Raw genomic sequence first — 19,779 nt, 5'->3', positions numbered from 1 at the left:
CAACTGTGAGAACATGAACGCACCTTAACAAATTACCAGTCAGTAATGCAAGACAACCTTTGGTCCCCGTGTTCCACAGATGTGGCCGGTCAGTCAGAAACATCCAGCATTTATTCATGAAAAAAAGTTTCAAGAGCTAAATTGTAAAGTTATATAGGTGGCAATACTGGTTCTTCAGGATTCAAGTGTCATCCTGCTGCAAGCTGAGGGCTTGCAGCGTCTTGGCATATGGAGTTAATCATCTAGTCCCTTGAGAGTTGTTCTAATGAAATGTTTACAGAGTTGTAGCGAATGTTCAGCTGAGTGCTTTGCCAGGATTTGGCTTCCGATAATTTTGTTTCTTCATACAGAGAAGCACAGCTCAGTAAAAGAGAGCTTCCGCTACGCAAACCTTACATGCAGCTCTGGCAAGCAAGTCCCGGGAGCCCCCGGACGACCGAGCACCCCTAAGGAAATGTTTATCACTGTTGAGTTTGAGCTTGAAACTAACCAAAAGGAGGTGACAGGTTGGTTTGAAAACAGTCTGTGCTGCCAGACTTCTCACAGCTTGCTCCTTATTTCTTTGCCTTTCACTTTTCATCATTCTTGCGGGGGGGTGGGGGGGGGTGGGGGGCGGCGGAAATAGTGAAACCACTGAAGTATCTCCTGTTTTTTTCACCCCCAAACTAAACTGAATTGGTTTGGAACCTGATGATTTTATCTGCTTCATCAAAACCCAAAGCTACCATTTTGGTCAACAAATTTCTGTTTGAATTGAATGCTGCCCAGCCTGCTAGGTGCCCAGCTCCAAGCCTCTCCCCATGCTGTGCACAGGGAGCTGTGGGTGTTTGTGGGTCCTGCAGTTGGTCTGGAAATGCTCACATCCTGCAGCCTGACCTCTCCACTGCTGTCCCTCTCGTTTCTGCAGCCTCTTGTGATCCGAGTTGCATCATAAAGCGAACAGAGAAGCGGCTCCGGAAGGCCATCCGCACGCTCCGGAAGGCTGCCCACAGGGAGCAGTTTCACCTCCAGCTCTCAGGCGTGGACCTCGAAGTGGCTAAAAAGTCTCCCCAAACATCTGAACACTGGGCGGAGTCCTGTGGAGTGGGTCAGGGCCATGTAGGAAACCAATGTGGTGAGTGGCCTGCTGGCCGGGACATTCTTGCTAACAGAACTGTCTTGAGCTCCAAAAATACTAAGGGTAACCAAAAGCAAGTCTGGCCCATCCTTTCTCCCCAGGCTTCTTCCAGAGAACACCTGGGACACCCACACTCATTTGAGAACTACATGTGGGTATTGGCCTTGCCTACGGGAGCAGGAGCCCCCCAGCACCTGGCATAGTGCCTGGCACTTAATAACTGTCTGTTGGGTTGAGGGACAGAATGGAAGAGGCAGGGCTGATGAGAAGAGGGAGTGTTGCCCCTTAAGGATCTGAGGGACCGTGGTCTTCAAAGCACTGTGGTCCCCCAACTGGGGCAGGACTGCAAGTATAAGGCATCCATGAGCCTTCTCGACACTCCACTATCACAGTTCCCCTATCATCCCTCTGGTGTGACGCATGGTGGCGATGAACAAACTCCTGTCCGTAGTTTTGTGCAGAGGCAAGGCTGGGGGTCGCTCAGCTGCCTTATGAGATCCCTGAGCTATGGCCCAAGCTTTCTCGTAGTGTCAGTTCCAGTGTATGTTGTTGTTGTTGGTGGCAGTGGTGGTGTGTGTGTGTGTATGTGTGTGTGTGCATGTATCAGAATTAAACTTGAGGCCCGGAACTTGAGCAATATCAATTCTATTTCTCTGATGAAGTTCCAGGCAAGAGGAATCTGGGCAAGATGTTCCAGGGTGGTCAGTCTTGAGATTTGTTTGTTGTGAGAGAGTGTTCTGGGCAATTATGAGAGATTCTACCTAAAAAGTCTTTGATGGGGGGAGATGAGGGTCTCTCTTTACAGTAATACTGTAACCATTTGTTGAATCCTCATCTGTCACAAGCGTAACACTAAGCATTATATTTGCATGACCTCATTCAATCCTTCCAGTAATCTTACCAGGTAGGTATTATTATCTCCATTTTACAGATGAGCAAACTGGAGCTCAGAGGGATAAGTGCTCTTGCTCAAGGTCACATGGATGGTCCCACTCCAAAGCCTGTGCTCTGGTCCCAAGAAAGGTGAATTTCGATAACCAGACCCCTCCAGAGTAAATTGATGTCCTTTCTGAAGTGTCATTAGAATCATGAGGCCTGAGAAATGATGCTTGAGCTAAGGAGTAATAAACCAGTGTTTCTGAAGAAGCAAAGCTGAGCCCAGAGGCATTTGTTCAGAAGAATTGTCAGCAATAGGTCCACAGCCCAACTCTGTTGCTTTGCCACAACATAGTGAAAATCATGTGTAAAATCAGTGTAACTGTCCACCAAGGGCTGGTTCTCAAATAGTCTTGACTTTTATTCCAGCTGACTCTCCTAAAAAGAAAAAAAAAAAAAAAAAATGGTAAGAACAACCCAGCTGGTTGGTTGGTTCTCACTGAAAATTCTAAGAGTTCCAGTTTCCATACCAAAATGGTGATGAGAGTTGGCTGTTGCCGCCCTGCTTTCCAGGGTGAGTTGCAGAAACTGTCAGGGATAGGCGGGCCAACCTCCTTCTGGCCTCTCAGAGCTGAATTGCACCCCTTCCCCCAGCTTCTGTCCTGTGGGAAGAGGCCCTGCAGGCTCACCAGGGAGGTTTATGGCCAGTTAAGAGTTCAGGAAAAGCTAGTGTCAAGGGCCCTGTGGAACAACTCCCAGTGAGAGTATTATTAATACTACCATGGGTGTGCTTCTGGGGAATAAAGGCCTCAGGGTGAGGATCAGGAGTTACTTAACAGGGGCCTCATGACCGTGACAGCTGGTGAGAGACACTCAGTACAAGGTTTGTATAGCTGTTGTGTGTGTGAACGTGTCCCTGAGATGCTTATCACGCTGAGTTAGGTTGGATTTGCTTCCATGAGAGGCCATGTATCTTGTCTCAAGAGCTCCCTCTAGCACTGGATGAATTTTGTAGTCCACAACATCAGGTTCACCCTGCCTGACGGCAGTGTTAAAGATTTTACCATGTCAGGGAAACAGCACAAGGAAGTACCAGTGAAACTCCTTTCTCCTGCTGGAGGGAGGAAGTGGGTGTAAAGAGGAGTCAGGTGTGTTAGTTAGACTCCTGGCACGGGCAAACCATGGGTGTGTGTGTGTGTGTGTGTGTGTGTGTGTGTGTGTCTTATATTCCTGATCTATTTAATGGTGTTAGAACATCATAAAAACCAGGCTTACTGGTATTTTCTGAGCTCTGATGGCACATACAGTGGAGACAAACCTAGGATAGTTCTTTTTAGAAATTATTTTGTGTTTCTAGAAAAGAGCCCAAAGACTGCTTTGAGTCACTTGGAAGAAGAGATGGGACCATTATGTTTTTCCTTTAAAATATTTTTTATTTAGTTTTTAATTACCTAAGTGGTGCATAGTCCAAATGATATAGAAATGTACACAGTTAGGATGGAAACTTTCCCATCAGCTCCCAATCCCGCTCCCCAGAAATAATCACTGTCAATAGTTTGCTGTTTATTTTTCCACATCTGTTTTTATGCACGTATAAAAATGAAATTTTATTTACTCATTCAATAAATATTTATTGAGCACCTACTGTGTGCTGGATACTATCCTAGGTGCTGGGAATCCAATAATGAGACAAAAGAGCAAAAATCTCAGCCCTCATTGAGTTTACATTTCTGGAGGAGGGAGATAGACCACAAACCAATAAAGAAGGAAATATATCCTGTAGCAAATGGTGGTAAGGGGGTGACGAACAGGTAAGCAGAGAAGTAGAATAGAAAATTCTGTTCTGGCAAGGGGAGGGGTGAGGAGGAGTGTACTCCCCCAAAACACTGTGTTCAGGGACAGTGGTCATTGGAAAGTGTCATTTGGGTAGAGATGTGAAGGATGGGAGGAACCAGCCCTGGGGACATCTGGGGGAAAGAGTCCCAGGCAAAGGCAACAGCAAGTACAAAACCCCTGAGGGCTGGAGAGAAGGCCAAGACGATGAGAGCTGAGGGAGGGAGGGCAGAGGAAGAAAGTCAGAGCAGTAGCAGAGGGCCAGATCACGTGGGGAGTGGAAATCCTGGTGAGGACTCTGAATCTGAGTGAGAGAAAAGCCAATGAAGGGATTTGAGTGAAGAGGTAACAAGGTTCTGACTTATGTTTCAAAAGGATAACTTTGGCTGCTGTATTGAAAATAGGCTGTAGGTTTATGTGTGAAAAAAACAAAAAATATATCAATGCAGTTTTAATAGTGCTGTGTATTGTTTTTAACTACAGGATAGATCATGGACATCTTTCCATGCTAACAGAGGAGCTACCATACTTCTTTTAAAGCTTCCTAATCTATATTTGTTTTAAGACATCAGTGTTTATTAGCCATACTCCTATTGGTGGACCTTTAATCAAGTTATTCCTGATTTTTCTGTTACAAATAATGCTGCAGTGAATTTTCTTTTTGTGCACATGTCCAGTATTTCTGAAGGATAGACGTGTAGATGTCTAATTGCAGGTCAAAGGACATGCTTTTTTTTTTAATAAATTTATTTATTTTTGGCTGTGTTGGGTCTTCGTCGCAGTGTGCGGGCTTCTCATTGCGGTGGCTTCTCTCGTTGTGGAGCACGGACTCTAGGCGCGTGGGCTTCAGTAGTTGTGGCATGCGGGCTCAGTAGTTGTGGCTCACAGGCTCTAGAGCACAGGCTCAGTAGTTGTGGCGCATGGGCTTAGTTGCTCTGCCGCATGTGGGATCTTCCCGGACCAGGGCCCGAACCCGTGTGCCCTGCATTGGCAGGCGGATTCTCAACCACTGCACCACCAGGGAAGCCCAGGACATGCATATTTAAAACTGAATAGATGCTGCTAAATTACCCTCCAAAAACATACTAATATATACTCCCTCCAACATTGTATCTGAGTGTTTTTTGCCCTGCCTCATTGCTAACATGGATTATATATTACTGATCTTTTTCTTTTTTCAATTTAACTTAATTTATTTTTGGCGGCGTTGGGTCTTTGTTGCTGTGCGCGGGCTTTCTTTTAGTCACAGCGAGTGGGGATTGCTCTTCGTTGCAGTGCGCGTGTTTCTCATGGCTGTGCCTTCTCTTGTTGTGGAGCACGGGCTCTAGGTGGGCGGGCTTCAGTAGTTGTGGCATGTGGGCTCAGTAGTTGTGCCTCGCGGGCTCTAGAGCGCAGACTCAATAGTTGTGGCACGTGGGCCCAGTTGCTCCGTGGCATGTGGGATCATCCCAGACCAGGGCTCGAACTCGTGTCCCCTGCATTGGCAGGCGGATTCTTAACCACTGCACCACCAGGGAAGCCCTACTGATCTTTTAAATTTTTGCAAATCTGATAAGTAAAACTAATAGTCATTTTAACTTGTTTTTCTTTGATTATTAGTAAGACTGAGCATGCTTTCATATGTCTGTGGCGATTTAGATTTCTTCTTCTGAGAATATCCTTATGCTTTGCCTATTTTTCCATTGAATTTTTTGGTTTTCCAATATCATTTTTAAAAAATAAAATTTTAAGTCCCAAGTTATATCAAAGAACATAGTCACTTCTGACCAAACATTTTCTTTCTTATAGTCATTTTTATACAGTAAAGTCTCATTAATTTGACATTTAAGGACTTTGGGGACAGCCTGCTCTGCAGGTGACCTTTGTACCATCTGTGATCAATTTTAGCAAGATGGCAAAAAAAAAAAAAAATAGCTACTATATTCTCCAAGGAACAAATTCCTTAAGCTCACAGTAATTCATAAAGTCGTTCATATATAGAAGAAGAAAGAAAAGAAAAAATTAATGATGAAATGGATTTCTATTTTTCTTTCATAAAGGATACATTATTTAAGGAATATACTTGCTAAAGTATAAATTTTTGTATTTGATTATTTTGAAAACTTGTTGAAATTTTAAAAAGACACAATCCAGGCAACTAGCAAACTGGGAAGTATCCTAGTGCCTGGGTTCTTGAGAGACTAGGAAAGTTTAATTCAACTTTTAATAGTAGTAGCGTTCCTCTGCAGTAGTTGAGAAAAATTAATTAAAACAGAATTTATTGAGATCCCACTCTGTGCCACTCTATGAACTTAGGTTGAAGCAGTGAGAACATAATGGGTGAGAAACCTGCTTTTATGAAGTTCACATTCTAATGGAGGGAGAAGGACAATAAAAAAGTAAAGAGAAAGATAATTTCAGAAATTATAAGTGTTATTGAAGATAATAAAACAGAAAGGGTCAGAGGGGAGGAGAGATTACTAGTCTCTACAGGGTATTCAGGGAGGCCGTCAGAGCAGGTGACGTTTGAGCTAAGACCTAATTGAGAAGGAGGAGCTGGCCATGCAAAACTCTGATAGAGGCAGGGGGTGCTCTGATGGAGGGGATAGCAGCAAGTGCAAAGGGCCTGAGGCAGGAAGGAGCCAGGCATTTTCTTCTTAAGTTTTCAAAATTGAGAAATTATTTGGAACTGAACAGGCAGCAAATTTCTTTTCTGTTTTAAATCAAGGAAAATATAAAGTGTATATTAGCAATATAGACCAATATTAAACCAATATTTAGCACATGGACTTGGTAGGAAACGCTTTTAATATAAAAAACATAATTTAATAAAATGTTGACATGTATTGAGCACTTAATGTGTTCAGCCCTGTGCTAAGCACTTCACATGTCTCATCTCATTTAGTCTCATCACAAGTCATTCTGCATCATGCCCTTTTTACAGATAAGGAAACTAAGGCATAAGAAGGTAAGCAGTTTTCCCAGTGTCATGCAGCAAGTCAGTGGCAGAGCCAGGATTTGCATTCAGATCTGACTCAAGAGCCTATGTTCCTAACCATCTCAAATTGAATGCTCTCACGTCTCCCACATACAGCCTGTGCCCTGTGATTATCTTACTCATGCCGCACTTGTATGGAGTGCCCTGCATGGGCCAGCTCTGTGGTGGGTGCTGAGGAGGTCTGAATAAATATGACAGCACCCCTCAAGTCGTAACCCTCCCAGGGAAGAGTCAGAGAAGCCTTCCCCAAAGAGAGAAAGCCTAAGTGAGTTTTGAAGGATGCACAGATGAAGCATAAATGGGGAGGAGCATTCAGGCAGAGGAACAGCCTTAGGTAGTGAGGTTGAGCAAGATGTGCACAGGGCATTATTGGCATTTCAGTATTACTAACGCTGGAGTGGAAGGTAGGATGCGGTGAGCAGCTAAGCTAGTGGGAAAAACATGGCCAAGTCATGAGAGACCTTGAATATGTTGCTAAGGAGCCTTGAATTTATCTCTAGGTGACAGGTGTCACTAGAGGCTTTAATCAGGGAGCATAAGGTCATATTTATATTCTAGAAAGATCTCTCTAACTGAATTGGGGGTCAGGACTGGAGGCAGAAATACCGATCTGGGAGCTTCTGAATGCTTTGCATAAGAGGTATTGAGAACATGAAGGCACTAGATAGAGTAGAATAGAAGCAGTGGATTAGAGAAATATTTAGGAGGAAACGTGAACAGCATTTGGTGATAAATTGGGTTGGGGACTGAGACGAGGAAAGAGCTGGGGTGAGCTCAGAGGTTTCTGACTTGGCCTCTGATCCTGCACTTGCTTCCCATATGTCCCTCATCTCACCCAGCCTGTTTCATATGCAGGAGGCACTGAGAAAAAGCCTGTGGGTTGGTTGAATGGCTAGATGAATGTGATCACTGGGGAAGAAATAATCAGAAAAGATTTATAGGAAAAGCAGAAAAAAATGGGCTCTTGAGAGGGCATGAGAAAGAATGAAAACTCAGATACAGAAAAGGGGACTAAAGGCTGAGTTTGAAAAGTGCAGGGAGGCAAGTCAAGGGGGTTTTTGAGCCAGGGAGTGAAGCAGTCAGAGAAGCACTTTAGGAAGGTGAATCTTTTTTTTTTTTTTTAATTTTTAAAAAAATTTTATTTATTTTTTTTGCTGCATTGGGTCTTCATTGCTTCGCGCGGGCTTTCTCTAGCTGCAGCGAGCAGGGGCTACTCTTCATTGCGGTGCGCGGGCTTCTCATTGCGGTGGCTTCTCTTGTTGCGGAGCACGGGCTCTAGGCGCACGGGCTTCAGTAGTTGTGGCACGCGGGCTCTAGAGCGCAGGCTCAGTAGTTGTGGCGCACGGGCTTAATTGCTCCGCGGCATGTGGGGTCCTCTCTGGCCAGGGCTTGAACCTGTGTCCCCCACATTGGCAGGCGGATTCGTAACCACTGCGCCACCAGAAGCCCCTAGGAAGGTGAATCTGATGGCAACATGTAATAACAGAGCTGAGGCCGGGAGGAACACAAGGCAAGGGAAATCATTGGAAGGTTATTGTAGTAATCTAGATACGAGATGACGAGGAGCAAAGGACACTAGTGCCATGGGGATGAAGCATAGGGGATGGACAAAAGGGACACAATTGTAGGATGCTGCAGCAGGGAGGAGAGACGTCTGGGATAATGTGGTTTGGAGCGTTGGTGACTGGGAATATAGAGGTGCTGTTTAGAAAGAGAGTAAAGCCAGAGGTGTAGGAAGGCTTGGGCAGGGAAGGGAAGAGAAGCATTCCCCTTGGGAAAGTTGAATTTGAGTTGCAACAAGACTCCCAGGCAGAAATGTCCACGGGCAGGTGGGAGTCTAGGAAAACGACTTCACCTCTCCATGTGCGGACTGACCCTCCTATCCTGCGTCTGTCCATACATGCTCTGACTCGCCTGCTGCTGAAATGGATGAACAGCCCACGCTGCTTCCTAAGGGTAACTCCTCCACTGGGGCTCTGGAGCCCATTCCCTCTCATCGTCTCAAAAACGATGCTCCTGCCGTTGTCCCCACTGACCCCCGTCTCAGAATTCTCCTTCTCTACTGGATCATTTCCAACAGCACACAAATCTACCTCCTGTCTTAAAACCCACACAAATCCTCCTTTGACTTCCTTCTTCTCTCCAGATCCTGCCTCCTTTCTTTGACCCCCTTGTAAAGCAAAACTCCTTGAAGGACTCATCCAAATTTGCTGTCTTTGCTACCTCACCGACCATTTTCTCCTCCACTCTAGCCAATCTGGTTTTCATTCCCAACCTCTCCACTGAAACTGCTTTTGCCAAGATTTCTAGCAACTTCCACGTTACCAACTCCAGTTGCCAGCTGTCCCTCAGACTCTGCTGATCACTCCTTCCTCCTGGGAACTCTTGTCGTGGGTTTCACACACCACACACCTCTGGTTCTTCTTCTGCTTCACCAGCTGCTCCCTTCTCATTTTCCATACTGGTTCTCCCCTAATTTCTTATCTCTAAACATCAGGGATCCCAGGGCTCAGTCCTCCATGCCCCTCGCCTATCTTCACACTCTCTTCGGTGACCTCATCCAGCGCCATAGCTTTAAATACCACCACATGCTAGTGACTCCCAAACTGCCCTCTCCAGCTCTAACCTCTATCTGAATCATGGACTTCTCCGTTCTAGAGGTGCTGAACGTTTTTGATCACACATATACACACATACAGTGAAATACTTTTGAATTTGTGAATGTTTACTTATTTTAAAATTATACACTCGTACTATTGGCTAATATATTGTGTACAACATGACAAGTAGAAGAATGAGATACAGTTTACATAAACAAAATTTCAAATAGCTGGCTAGTCTCTGAGGGACTGTATTGACAACTAGGCAAGGTTCATTGTGAACAGTAGTGGTGGTAAATCATTTTTCAAATAGTCTTTTTGTTCATTACTAGTGTTTTGGCTTAACTCTTGTCAGATCTGATTAGATTGTCACTGTTTCTATCCCGTGATGTGGTTTGACAAGAGCTAGTACCAGGAGAACAAGGTGTGTCAGCTCTGCACTTCCCTGTGGTTCACCTGCACTTGCATCATTGGTTCTGCATCATGGGCCCAGGATTTCTACAGGAATTGTTTGAAGCTGCTTTCTACTTTGTGATGGTTCAGTTGGTTGAAACTAGATAATATTAATCAGGAAATCTATTCAATGAGGCACAACTGAAATTCTTCTCGAGACACTGAAAAGAAGTGAGTCAGTCAGTACCTCCTCACCCACAGGTCTCTTTCTTGGGGACCTTGTGTCTTCACACGTGTCTCTGACTTGTGGAGATGTGGACTGACTAAGGGACTAATCTTTTTTTTTTTTTTTTTGGCTGCGTCAGGTCTTAGTTGCGGCACACGGGATCTTTTGTTGCAGCGCGGGCTCTTCGTTGCGGCGCGTGGGCTTCTCTCTGGTTGTGGCGCGCAGGCTCAGTAGCACCGCAGCACGTGGAATCTTAGTTCCCCCACCGGGGATCGAACCCTCATCCCCTGCGTTGGAAAGCGGATTCTCAACCACTGGACCACCAGGGAAGTCCCTAATCTTTTTTTTTTTTTTTAAACAGAAGAACTTTTAAAAAATTATTTTTCTTTCAGTTTTATTGAGATATAATGGACATACAGCACTGTATAATTTTAAGATGTACAACATAATGATTTGACTTGCATGCATCATGAGATGATGACCACAGTAAGTTTAGTGAACCTCCATCATCTCGTATAGATACAACATTGAAGAAATAGAAAAAAAATGTTTCTCCTTGTGATGAGAACTCTTAGGATTTACTCTCTTAACAATTTTCATATGTAACATACAGCAGTGTCAATTATATTTATCATGTTATACATTGCATCCCTAGTACTTATTGATCTTATACCTGGAAGTTTGTATTTTTTGACCTCCTTTATCCAATCTCCCTTTCTCCCACCCCCAAGCCCTGCACAGCTCTGGTAACCACAAATCTGATCTCTTTTTCTGTGAGTTTGTTTGTTTGTTTGTTTTTGAAATATAATTGATATACAACACTATGTTAGTTCCTGGTATGTGACACAGTGATCTGATATTTCTGTACATTTCAAAATGATCACCATGGTAAATCTGGTTTAATTACTAAACCAGTGAACCTTTCTTTATGTCTTATTTTTTTAGATAAAAATTAATACACATAGATATGAAAATGCTTTGCTCACACTCTGGATCATTTTGTAAATGTAAATGATACCCCTGAGGTGTAATATTCTACCTTGGAGACCACCGGTATAACCAGTGCCTTCTCAATACCAACACTTGCGTGGCCAAAAAATACCTTAAACTTGACATGTCTAAACAAAACATTTTATTCTCCTCTCTCCCTCCAAAATAAAACCCACTTCTCCCTCATCTCCTTCATCCTTCATCTCCGTAACTGGCCACCCCTATTTGCCCAGTTGCTCAAGTTGAAAGCCTCAGTCTTCTTGGCCTCTCTTGTTCTGTCATGCTCCTTACTGAATCCATTAGCAAATCCTGTCAGATCTGCCTTTACATTATATCCTGGGCCTAACTAGTTTTCTCTTCCTCTGTTATTACCACTCTGTTCCAAACCACCACCATCTCCTGCCCAGTCTATTGCTATGGGCTCTGAATTGTTCTCCTTACCCTTGCCTGTCTTCAGGCTGTTCTCCACACGGTAGCTAGAAGATCTTCTAGAAACATAAGTCAGATCATTTCACTGCCCCATTTGAAACCTCCAGCACACTTTGAGTAAGGTCTAATTTCCTTACCATGACCTTCAAGAACCTCCGTAAGCTGCTTTTAGAGTCCATATCCTATCACCCAGCCCCTTTCACTATGTTCCTGCTACATTGGCTCTTTTGCTGTTAGGCAATACCATCACAAGGCTGTTTCTCTCATTTCACTCTGCTGTCTGCTCAGAGAGGCCTTTCCTGGCTACTCTTCTAAAATAGCATTCATGCAAACTCCATCCCCACCACTCTTTGCCTTACCCTCTCTACCTGTTTTACTTTTCTTCATTGCACTTACCTCTAGTTAGCATTCTACTATGTATTTGTTTGTTTGCTCATTTATTGTTCATATTCTCCACTAGAATGAGAGCCCCGTTGGGGCAGGGCCCTGTCTGTCTCCTCTGCTGTATCTCCAGCCCCCAGAACAGTACTCTGCACATAATCAGTGCTAAGTATTTAATTGAATAAATGAGTAGATGAATCTTCACAGGAACAAAAGATGAAATCCCAAGGATAGTTGCCAACACTAAGAGAAAAGAGGGCCAAGGGCAAATCTTTGGGGAAATATTTAAATTGAGGGCAAAAGAGGCACTCTAGAGGAAGTGAAATCTCAGTCCCATTAACTAGGCATGAAGAAAACAGCATGCACTGGGGAAACTCAGCAAGGAAGGCGTCAAGTTCGGCTCATCTCTCTGCCCCACTATAAGAATGTTTTCAAATAGCAAACTGAGCACACACCAAAAACCTGGACAGACGTGACAAATCAACCTCTCAGCCCAAGGGAGTGCTCTCTCCTGATATCCTGAAACACTCATTTAAAAGGAGTTCAAATCAGGACCCTGAGGCCACAGCACTGCCTCGAGCGGCGTTGCCTCCGAGCCGTGACAAAGCATCAGCTCCAGGAGACCCTGGGAATCCACGTGGGCTGCCTGTGGGTCTCCTTCAGAAGGCAAGGGGTGATTCTTAAGAAAACAGTCAGATGCTGGAAAGTGACCCCTTTTATTAGGTTCACCATCTTAGCCACAGAGAGACCATAGTGTTTGTCCATAGCCTGAAATACTCAAAGGCTGTGGTATTGAAAAGAGGGCCAGCCTTCAGGTCTCTTTGTCACCATTAATCCTGGTCCCCACTGGTCTCTCCCTTTTGCATCAGAAAGGCTTTCTTTTTTTGAAGGGGAGAGAAAACAGCTGTGCGGGATTTGAGAATGGGATTTTAATGGTCACTGAGGACACACAAAAGCTTTGCTGTGATCGCAAAGTGTTCTGGGGGCAATTGACTCCTTTGTCTGGGGCAGCAAAACAAGCTGGCTGCTCAAGGAGAAAAGAGAAGCAACTGGAACTGGCATTGAGGTCTCTTTAGGTCAGATCTTTAGCACATTTGCAAAGAGCTGTTTTCAGGAGTCTCTTCATGACATTTCAGAATTGCTTTTTAGTGTTTAGCCCATTTTTACCTTGTGAAAGGAACAAATTAATCTGGAAGGTGCTTGCCATGGATTATTTCTGTACGTCTTTCTTTCTGGAAGGAAGATGGAAACTGTGAGTGACAAGATGAGCTTGTTTATGTGGAGCAGGCCTTTCACTGTGAGAAAAAAGAACTGGTGCCCTCTTTTCTGCAGGGTGGCCCAAGGGGCATTTCTCAGTCCTTTGCTCACTTGAGAAATTGCAACAGATGTGGGATATCTTGAGGCTTCACAAAATGTAACCTTGAAAAGGCTTTGCGGGGTTTCAATAGTTCTAAGAAGGAGTGGACAACCAGAGCAGCGGGAGTTACTCTTCGCAGAGAGAACCAGGTCCATTCTTGTCCACCTATATGAAGGGGATCGTTTTCTGTCAGAGGAACAGTGATGGAACAGTCCAAACTGATCCGACTCTTAAGTTATGATTCATGGGGCTGTTGGAATCATTGCCGTCGTATGGGCACCGTCCCTTTAGGTGAATGAGTGTTATGAAAACAGCCGTTCCCAAAATGGACATGGCTTGGGCTAGAGGAGCTCCTAACAGCCCTAGTTTTATTTTCTTGCTGCCAGTCTTCATGACAGCTGGCTTGTTAGAGCCATGAAGGGGTTATGCTCTCATTTACCGGCCTGCTTTAGGCACTGGGATAGCCAGGTGGAACACAGGATAAAAAGCCATGAATTCCTAGTACATAATTCAGCCCAGCTTTTCATGGGAGGTGAGCTGAAACCAGAGTAATTATGGAAACCATTATCCTGTAAGGCTGCATTTAGAGACTAAGTCTGGAATTATAGGCTCTGTCTGCCAGAGTTCTGTGCCTCATACCCATTATAATGTCGTTTGCCAAGAGTTTGGTTCACTTTTAATTTTTTAAAAAATGTCATTAAATTAATTAAAAATGATATGTGAATATTGTAAAAGAAAATCCAAACAATATAAAAAAGTATTAAGATTTAGACTTTAGAGTAGACTTTGATTGCTATCATTTAATTGTAAAAATAATATTTGAAATGTGGCATGTTTCATCTTACTATGATTTTTTTAAAAAGCCTCAGTTTTCTTTAAATTATGGGGTAAATAATGAAAAGACATTTTTATTACTGGTAGTAGAGAACTTTGCCATGTTTAACCCTAAAAGTACATGTACAAATTGCATTTGTAGGGTAGGATGAAAACCAGTATTCCCCCTTACACACATTCAAGAGCTATAATAGCTAATTTTATCATGTGATATTTTGTTTTCTATTTCTTAGCAGCTTAGGTATAAAAGAAAATGTGTTTTATTCCAGTCAAACTCCCCTAATGCCCCATAGAGAATCCTTGGCAAAGTCTGGAATTGTGATTCAGTCGGCACTTTTATTCAATGACCTTTTTACTCTTTAAACTCAAAGCTCTTGATCTCATTGTAGGTGTATTTCACAGATTAGCTGTGGGACCTTGGCCAAATTATTTAATGTCCCTAAGTCTCTGTTTCTGTGAAATGGAGCTAATCATAGCGCCTAGCTCCTTTGGGTTGTTTCCAGAACTAAATGAGATAAAGTGTGTAAAGCTCGTGGCACAGTATCTAGTAGATCGTACATACTCAACAAACGTCAACCATCAGAAAGCCTGCTTTGGTGGTTATGATGATATTCTTTAAATAATATACTAGGGAACCCACTTCAGTATATTTGTATTCATATCCTAAAATAAGATATGAGCCCATGTTTAACTAAGAACACCAAAATATAATCAGAAGCATAGTTTATTAATTTCCTTGTAGTTATTCTTTCAGGAGACGTTTACTAGGCTTTGCTCTTTGTAATGTATCAGTTTTATTACAAATATGAAGCATGCTGTTTTGCAGAGGTCATCTGTAAGACCCTTGAGATAACCCTCCCCACAGCCAACAGAGAGTGGGCTTTTTAAAACACAACTTCTGGTCATATTCTTCTCCTTTCAATGGCTCCTTTACCTGCAGGATAAAATCCAAAGGCCTGGCATTCAAGGACTTTTTCAGTCTATCCCCAACCTTCCTTTCTTCCCTTTCCTCCCATATGTCAGGCATGAATCTTTACAACCTGCCGCTCGTCCTATCTGAGGAGCTCCTACTCATCCTTCAAGGCCTGACACAAATGTGGCCTCTTCTAGGAAGCCTTCCAGGATGCCACCAGCCAGAATTAATAGCCCCCTCCTCTCTATTCTTCCAGCACCAGTCCTGTGTTCGGTGAATGATTTTCACTTTTATACTCCTCCTGTGAAGTAGGGAATGTCATCAAGTGCTTGTGTTCAAAAATAATTAGGACCACTGTGATCCCTGCCCCCAAGGAGCTCATGGTCTAGGGAGGGAGGACCTGTAAATGCCTCTAACAGTGGGTGACAGAGACCATGGCAGAGAGGTGTGCACAGGGAACCCAGAGGTGGCGCACATTCTGTATTCAGGGGGTTTGTATGGGGGAGTGTGGGGTCAGTGCCATCTGTTTACCTTCATCTCTAGCACTCACATCATCCTTCCTTGGCCTCTGTGCCCTCACTGACAAGATCATTTCCCCCTTTGGCTAGTCAGTTGCAGGGCTGGAACATACTACGATGGAGTACAAGAACGCTGCATTTTATGTCCAAATGGAACCTTCCAAAATGAGGAAGGGCAAATCACGTGCGAACCATGCCCAAGACCAGAAAATCCTGGGGCCCTGGAGACTCCAGAAGCTTGGAATGCGTCTGAATGTGGAGGTGAGAATGCCCTCTGTCCCTTCTTACTCCTCCAGTCTCCGGTATTGTTTAGCAGAAGGCATAAGTGCGTTTCAGTGCAGACAATGTGTACTGAACCATGGAATTCCTACCAGCAGGGACCATATTGGGCTCATCATTGGCTCTCCAGTACCTAGCTCAATGCCTGACACATGCTGAACAAATGAATGAAGATCTAATAGAATACACTGACAGGAAAAAAATGTGTAAATGTTGCAATTGCATGTTCAATCACTGTAAATAAATATCACCTGAGACCTGAGTGATCTCCCAGTGTGTAGGGACTACCTGAAAGTGTCAAAAAATGGAAGAAGTAGCCTGATTCTTTTTCTAGCTTTGGTCTCAAAGTCAGAGCTTATTGATTTTTTTAAAAAAAGTATCCATCTGGTTATTTTGTTAAAACTCTGTGAAGAGTTTGTGTGTGTGTGTTGCATTTTTAGTTTTTATTTGTTTTTTAATTGAAGTATAGTTGATTTATAATGTTGTGTTAATTATTGCTGTACAGCTCAGTTATAATGTATATACATTCTTTTTTAAAATATTCTTTTCCTTTATGGTTTATCACAGGATATTGAATATAGTTCCCTGTGCTGTACAGTAGGACCTTGTTGTTTATCCATTCCATATATAACAGCTTACATCTACTAACCCTGCACTCCTGCTCCACCCCTCCCCCGACCCCCTCCCCCTTGGCAACCACCAGTCTGTTCTCTATGTTCATGATTCTTGTGAAGAGTTTTTAATCGTCTCTTATAAAATGTTAACCCTGGAGCCACGCTTACTTAGGTTCTGTGGGCTTCTTTCCTATTTACTTTATTAGTAAATGTCTTTATTAAACAGGCGAAGGGCCAGCTGTACTGACACTCTGTGGGCTCAAATGGAAGGTGTGATTTGATGAGGCGATTTGTAGGTGATGTCCACGGCAGAGTGCGCCGGAGCTCTGGCAGCCCTGCCTCTCCTTCTAGTGATTCCCAGAGCCAGATTTAGTTCCCACCTAAATGACTTCAAACTCAAGTGCAGGACCTTTTCTGGTTTAAAAATCAGATCCTCACATTGACTGTGTGACTCTTAGCATACTTTGGCCTGTTATGAAATCCTGGAACTAACGGCGAGGTTGATAAGGAGGTACTTTGGGGCATCTGTTCACACTTGCGTGTGACCTTAATAAGATATATTTATAGTAAATCAGAATATTAGTAATAATAATAATAATTGCTAACATTTATTGTGTACTTGCCTATACCAGGCATCATGCAGGCATTCATGAATAATTCCATGAGTTGTTCATATGATTATTGTATCACTACAAAAACTTTATGAGGTTAAAGAGACTCATTCAAGGTCACACAGCCAAAGAGTGGAGGATTTGGAATCAGCAGCCAGGTCTGACAGATGCCAGACTTCTCCCTCAGGTGTGTTTGTTAAATGCCATTATATCTGTACCTTATGGGTAGAAAGAAAACCATGACAATTAATAGAGGAGAGATGATTAGGAATATAAGAGGCGGCAGATTTTTATAGCATCTTGCCAATGCCAGGCCAATTCCTATGGAACGTGTGCTTTTAGAAATCCTTTTATTTATGGCTGTGATCCTTGTCATAAACTTAAAAAATATAATAAAGTAAGGTGTTTAAAGTAAATAAATGCCTCTGGATCCCTCTGTCAATGTGGATTGGATTGGTTGTATTTAGTACACTAATTGAGGGAGGCCAGGACACACCTCAGCATAAGGAGATGTAACTTAGTAAATATAATTGGTAAAAAGGGGAGACTCTTCCGTGACCAGAAGAGTCTTTATATCACTAGGATGTAATCAGCTGGGTGAGGGTGTACTTCTGGGTCGAATTACCACGTTCACTGCAGGCAGAGAACCCTCCCTCTAGGGGCTCCTGCACTGCAGCGGCTGCCTGGGCCCTGGGTAGTCCTAAGCCTGCAGCCTACCCAGGCCTGCTCCATAATTCAGAAGGGTCCACAGTTGTCTCCATCTTTGCACTGTGCTGTGTAGCCCTGTGTGTAAACATCAGGCACCCACATGCCACCTCGTCAGCGTCCGCAGCAGGGCCGGACAAGGCTTCTCTCACTGAGGTGGGAGCTGAGGTCCGCATAGGGCAACAGGCCTGACCACATCTCTCTGATCTCATCTGCAGAGAGACGGGAAAGGCTCTGCCCGGGGGCCTTGTTCACCTAAGGTCATTGATTCCCCCCAGGTCTGTGCCAACCTGGTGAATATTCCACGGATGGCTTTGCACCCTGCCAGCTCTGTGCCCTGGGCACATTCCAGCCTGAAGCTGGCCGTACTTCCTGCTTTCCCTGTGGAGGAGGGCTCCTCACCAAACACCTGGGAGCCACTTCCTTCCAGGACTGTGAAACCAGAGGTGAGGACTTGGCAGCTTGCCTTTTCCCGGAATTGAATTTCCCCTTTTGAGAACCATGGTAAAGCCCCAGTCAAGCTCAGCCGAGGTGCCCTGTGTGGGCCCCAGTGGCAGGGAGGACAGGTCCCCAGGGCCATTCGTCCCTGCAGGATGTGCAGGGAGCACAGGAACTCCCTAGACATGGTCCTCCCCATCGAACGGGGCTGACTGCAAGACAACTGGGGAGAGGTGGGCAGGTTTAGTGCACAGGCTCCCTCTGCTCCCTGCTTCCAGGCTTCCTCTAGCTCCTCACCCTTACCTAGAGCTCGCCGCTCCGAAACAGGCGCTACGCCTTCTCCAGAGCCTCACCCCGCTGCCTTCTGCAGGAGCCCAGCCCCAAGCCCGGGGTCAGCTCTGCGCCCCTCCACGCTCCCAGGCCCGCTGTGCATGAAGACAGAGCTGCGAGCGTTCACGCCCAACGGCACGGACAGTGAACTCAGAAGATACACCTGAACCTCGTTCCCTTTGTGTTTCTCTCAGTGTCATGAGTCACAAGTCCCACCCAAGCTGGCTATTTAGGGAATTAAGTGTTGATTAGCCCCAGAGTAGTAGGAAAGCAGTACCTCATTTGGGCATAAACATTTCTGTCACAAACTGCGAAACCTTTCGTGTTACATCTGATGAAAGTACAGTCTTTTTTTTTTTTTTTCTTTTCGTTCTCTCCACCTTCCCCCACCCCTACAGTTCAATGTTCACCTGGACATTTCTACAACACCACCACTCACCGATGTATTCGTTGCCCAGCAGGAACGTACCAGCCAGAATTTGGAAAAAATAATTGTGTTTCCTGCCCAGGAAATACCACAACTGACTTTGATGGCTCCACAAACATAACCCAGTGTAAAAGTAGGTCTCTCTCTAAGGCTTTTCACAGTCCTTGATTAAGAGGGCAAGCGCCTGGGTCCACCTAGGGGGGCGGGTTGGCAGGGGTCCCTGGTTCATTCAGGACCGCGGAGCCATTGTTACCCCTGCTCAGGGCTCTGCAGATCAGTGCTGGACCTGCAGGCGCTCACCTGTATTGATCCAGGCTACTTCTCCAGGCACATTCACAAGCTGTACTTGCTGTAATTTGCTCCCAAGGGTAAAATGTCAGTTCAGCCCTGTTCAGCAAGCACTGTTTGAGGACCTGTTGTGTGCCAGGCAATGCAAGCAGAATCAGTCCCTGGCCCTGCAGCAGCACAGGCTGCGGGACTGCAGAGGAAAGAGCTACTCCCTCTGTCTGGAGAGACGAGGAAGGGCTTCGACAGGGCAAGAGAAGGTTTTGATGGGGAGGGTTGGGGGAGAGTGGGAGAAAGAACTTCATGCCCAAGAGAGCAGCTGGGAGGAAGCACAGACTCAGAAAAGTGAAAGGCTTTATGGGAAGAGACCCCTGGACCTGATCATGGAATGTGCTGTAGGGAGTCTGAAGCAGACCAAGAAAGGAAGCCTTGTTGACTGAAAAAAAAAAAAAGCACAACCTAAAAGTTGAGAGTTATGTTTTATTCGGCTCACAAAACTGAGAACTTCAACCCGGGACGCAGCCTCTCTGATAGCTCTGAGGGACTGCTCCAAAGAGACAGGGGAGGAACCAGGATACATAGGAGTTTTTGCAACAAAGACCAGGTAGTCGGAACATCAAGATTACTGTTAATGAAACAAGACCCG

The 19,779-nt window shown here is 44.6% G+C and overlaps 1 protein-coding gene and 1 long non-coding RNA gene across 11 annotated transcripts in view; one reads left to right on the top strand and one right to left on the bottom strand.

Moving 5' to 3' along the window:
- LOC309668375 overlaps positions 1 to 19,779 on the bottom strand; it is a 485,025-nt gene that overhangs the window by 182,005 nt on the left and 283,241 nt on the right. The gene's annotated exons all lie outside the window — the stretch shown is intronic.
- Positions 1 to 19,779, top strand: part of SCUBE2 (signal peptide, CUB domain and EGF like domain containing 2) — a 68,318-nt gene that overhangs the window by 35,166 nt on the left and 13,373 nt on the right. For 6 of the 10 annotated variants that reach the window (XM_082478076.1, XM_082478079.1, XM_082478074.1 and 3 more), the window contains 5 exons: positions 351 to 506; positions 908 to 1,114; positions 15,535 to 15,705; positions 17,932 to 18,099; positions 18,820 to 18,981. In XM_082478076.1, the coding sequence (XP_082334202.1) occupies positions 351 to 506; positions 908 to 1,114; positions 15,535 to 15,705; positions 17,932 to 18,099; positions 18,820 to 18,981 (864 nt within the window). Of the gene's footprint in view, positions 1 to 350; positions 507 to 907; positions 1,115 to 15,534; positions 15,706 to 17,931; positions 18,100 to 18,819; positions 18,986 to 19,779 lie in introns of all 10 variants that reach the window. The other 4 variants (XM_082478080.1, XM_082478073.1, XM_082478075.1 and 1 more) reach the window with 3 other exon arrangements.

Source organism: Balaenoptera physalus (assembly GCF_965194825.1).
Source record: "Balaenoptera physalus genome assembly, chromosome: 10".
NCBI lineage: Eukaryota > Metazoa > Chordata > Mammalia > Artiodactyla > Balaenopteridae > Balaenoptera > Balaenoptera physalus.
Note: the sequence above shows the minus strand (reverse complement) of the source record. Positions and strands in the feature narration are given on the sequence as shown.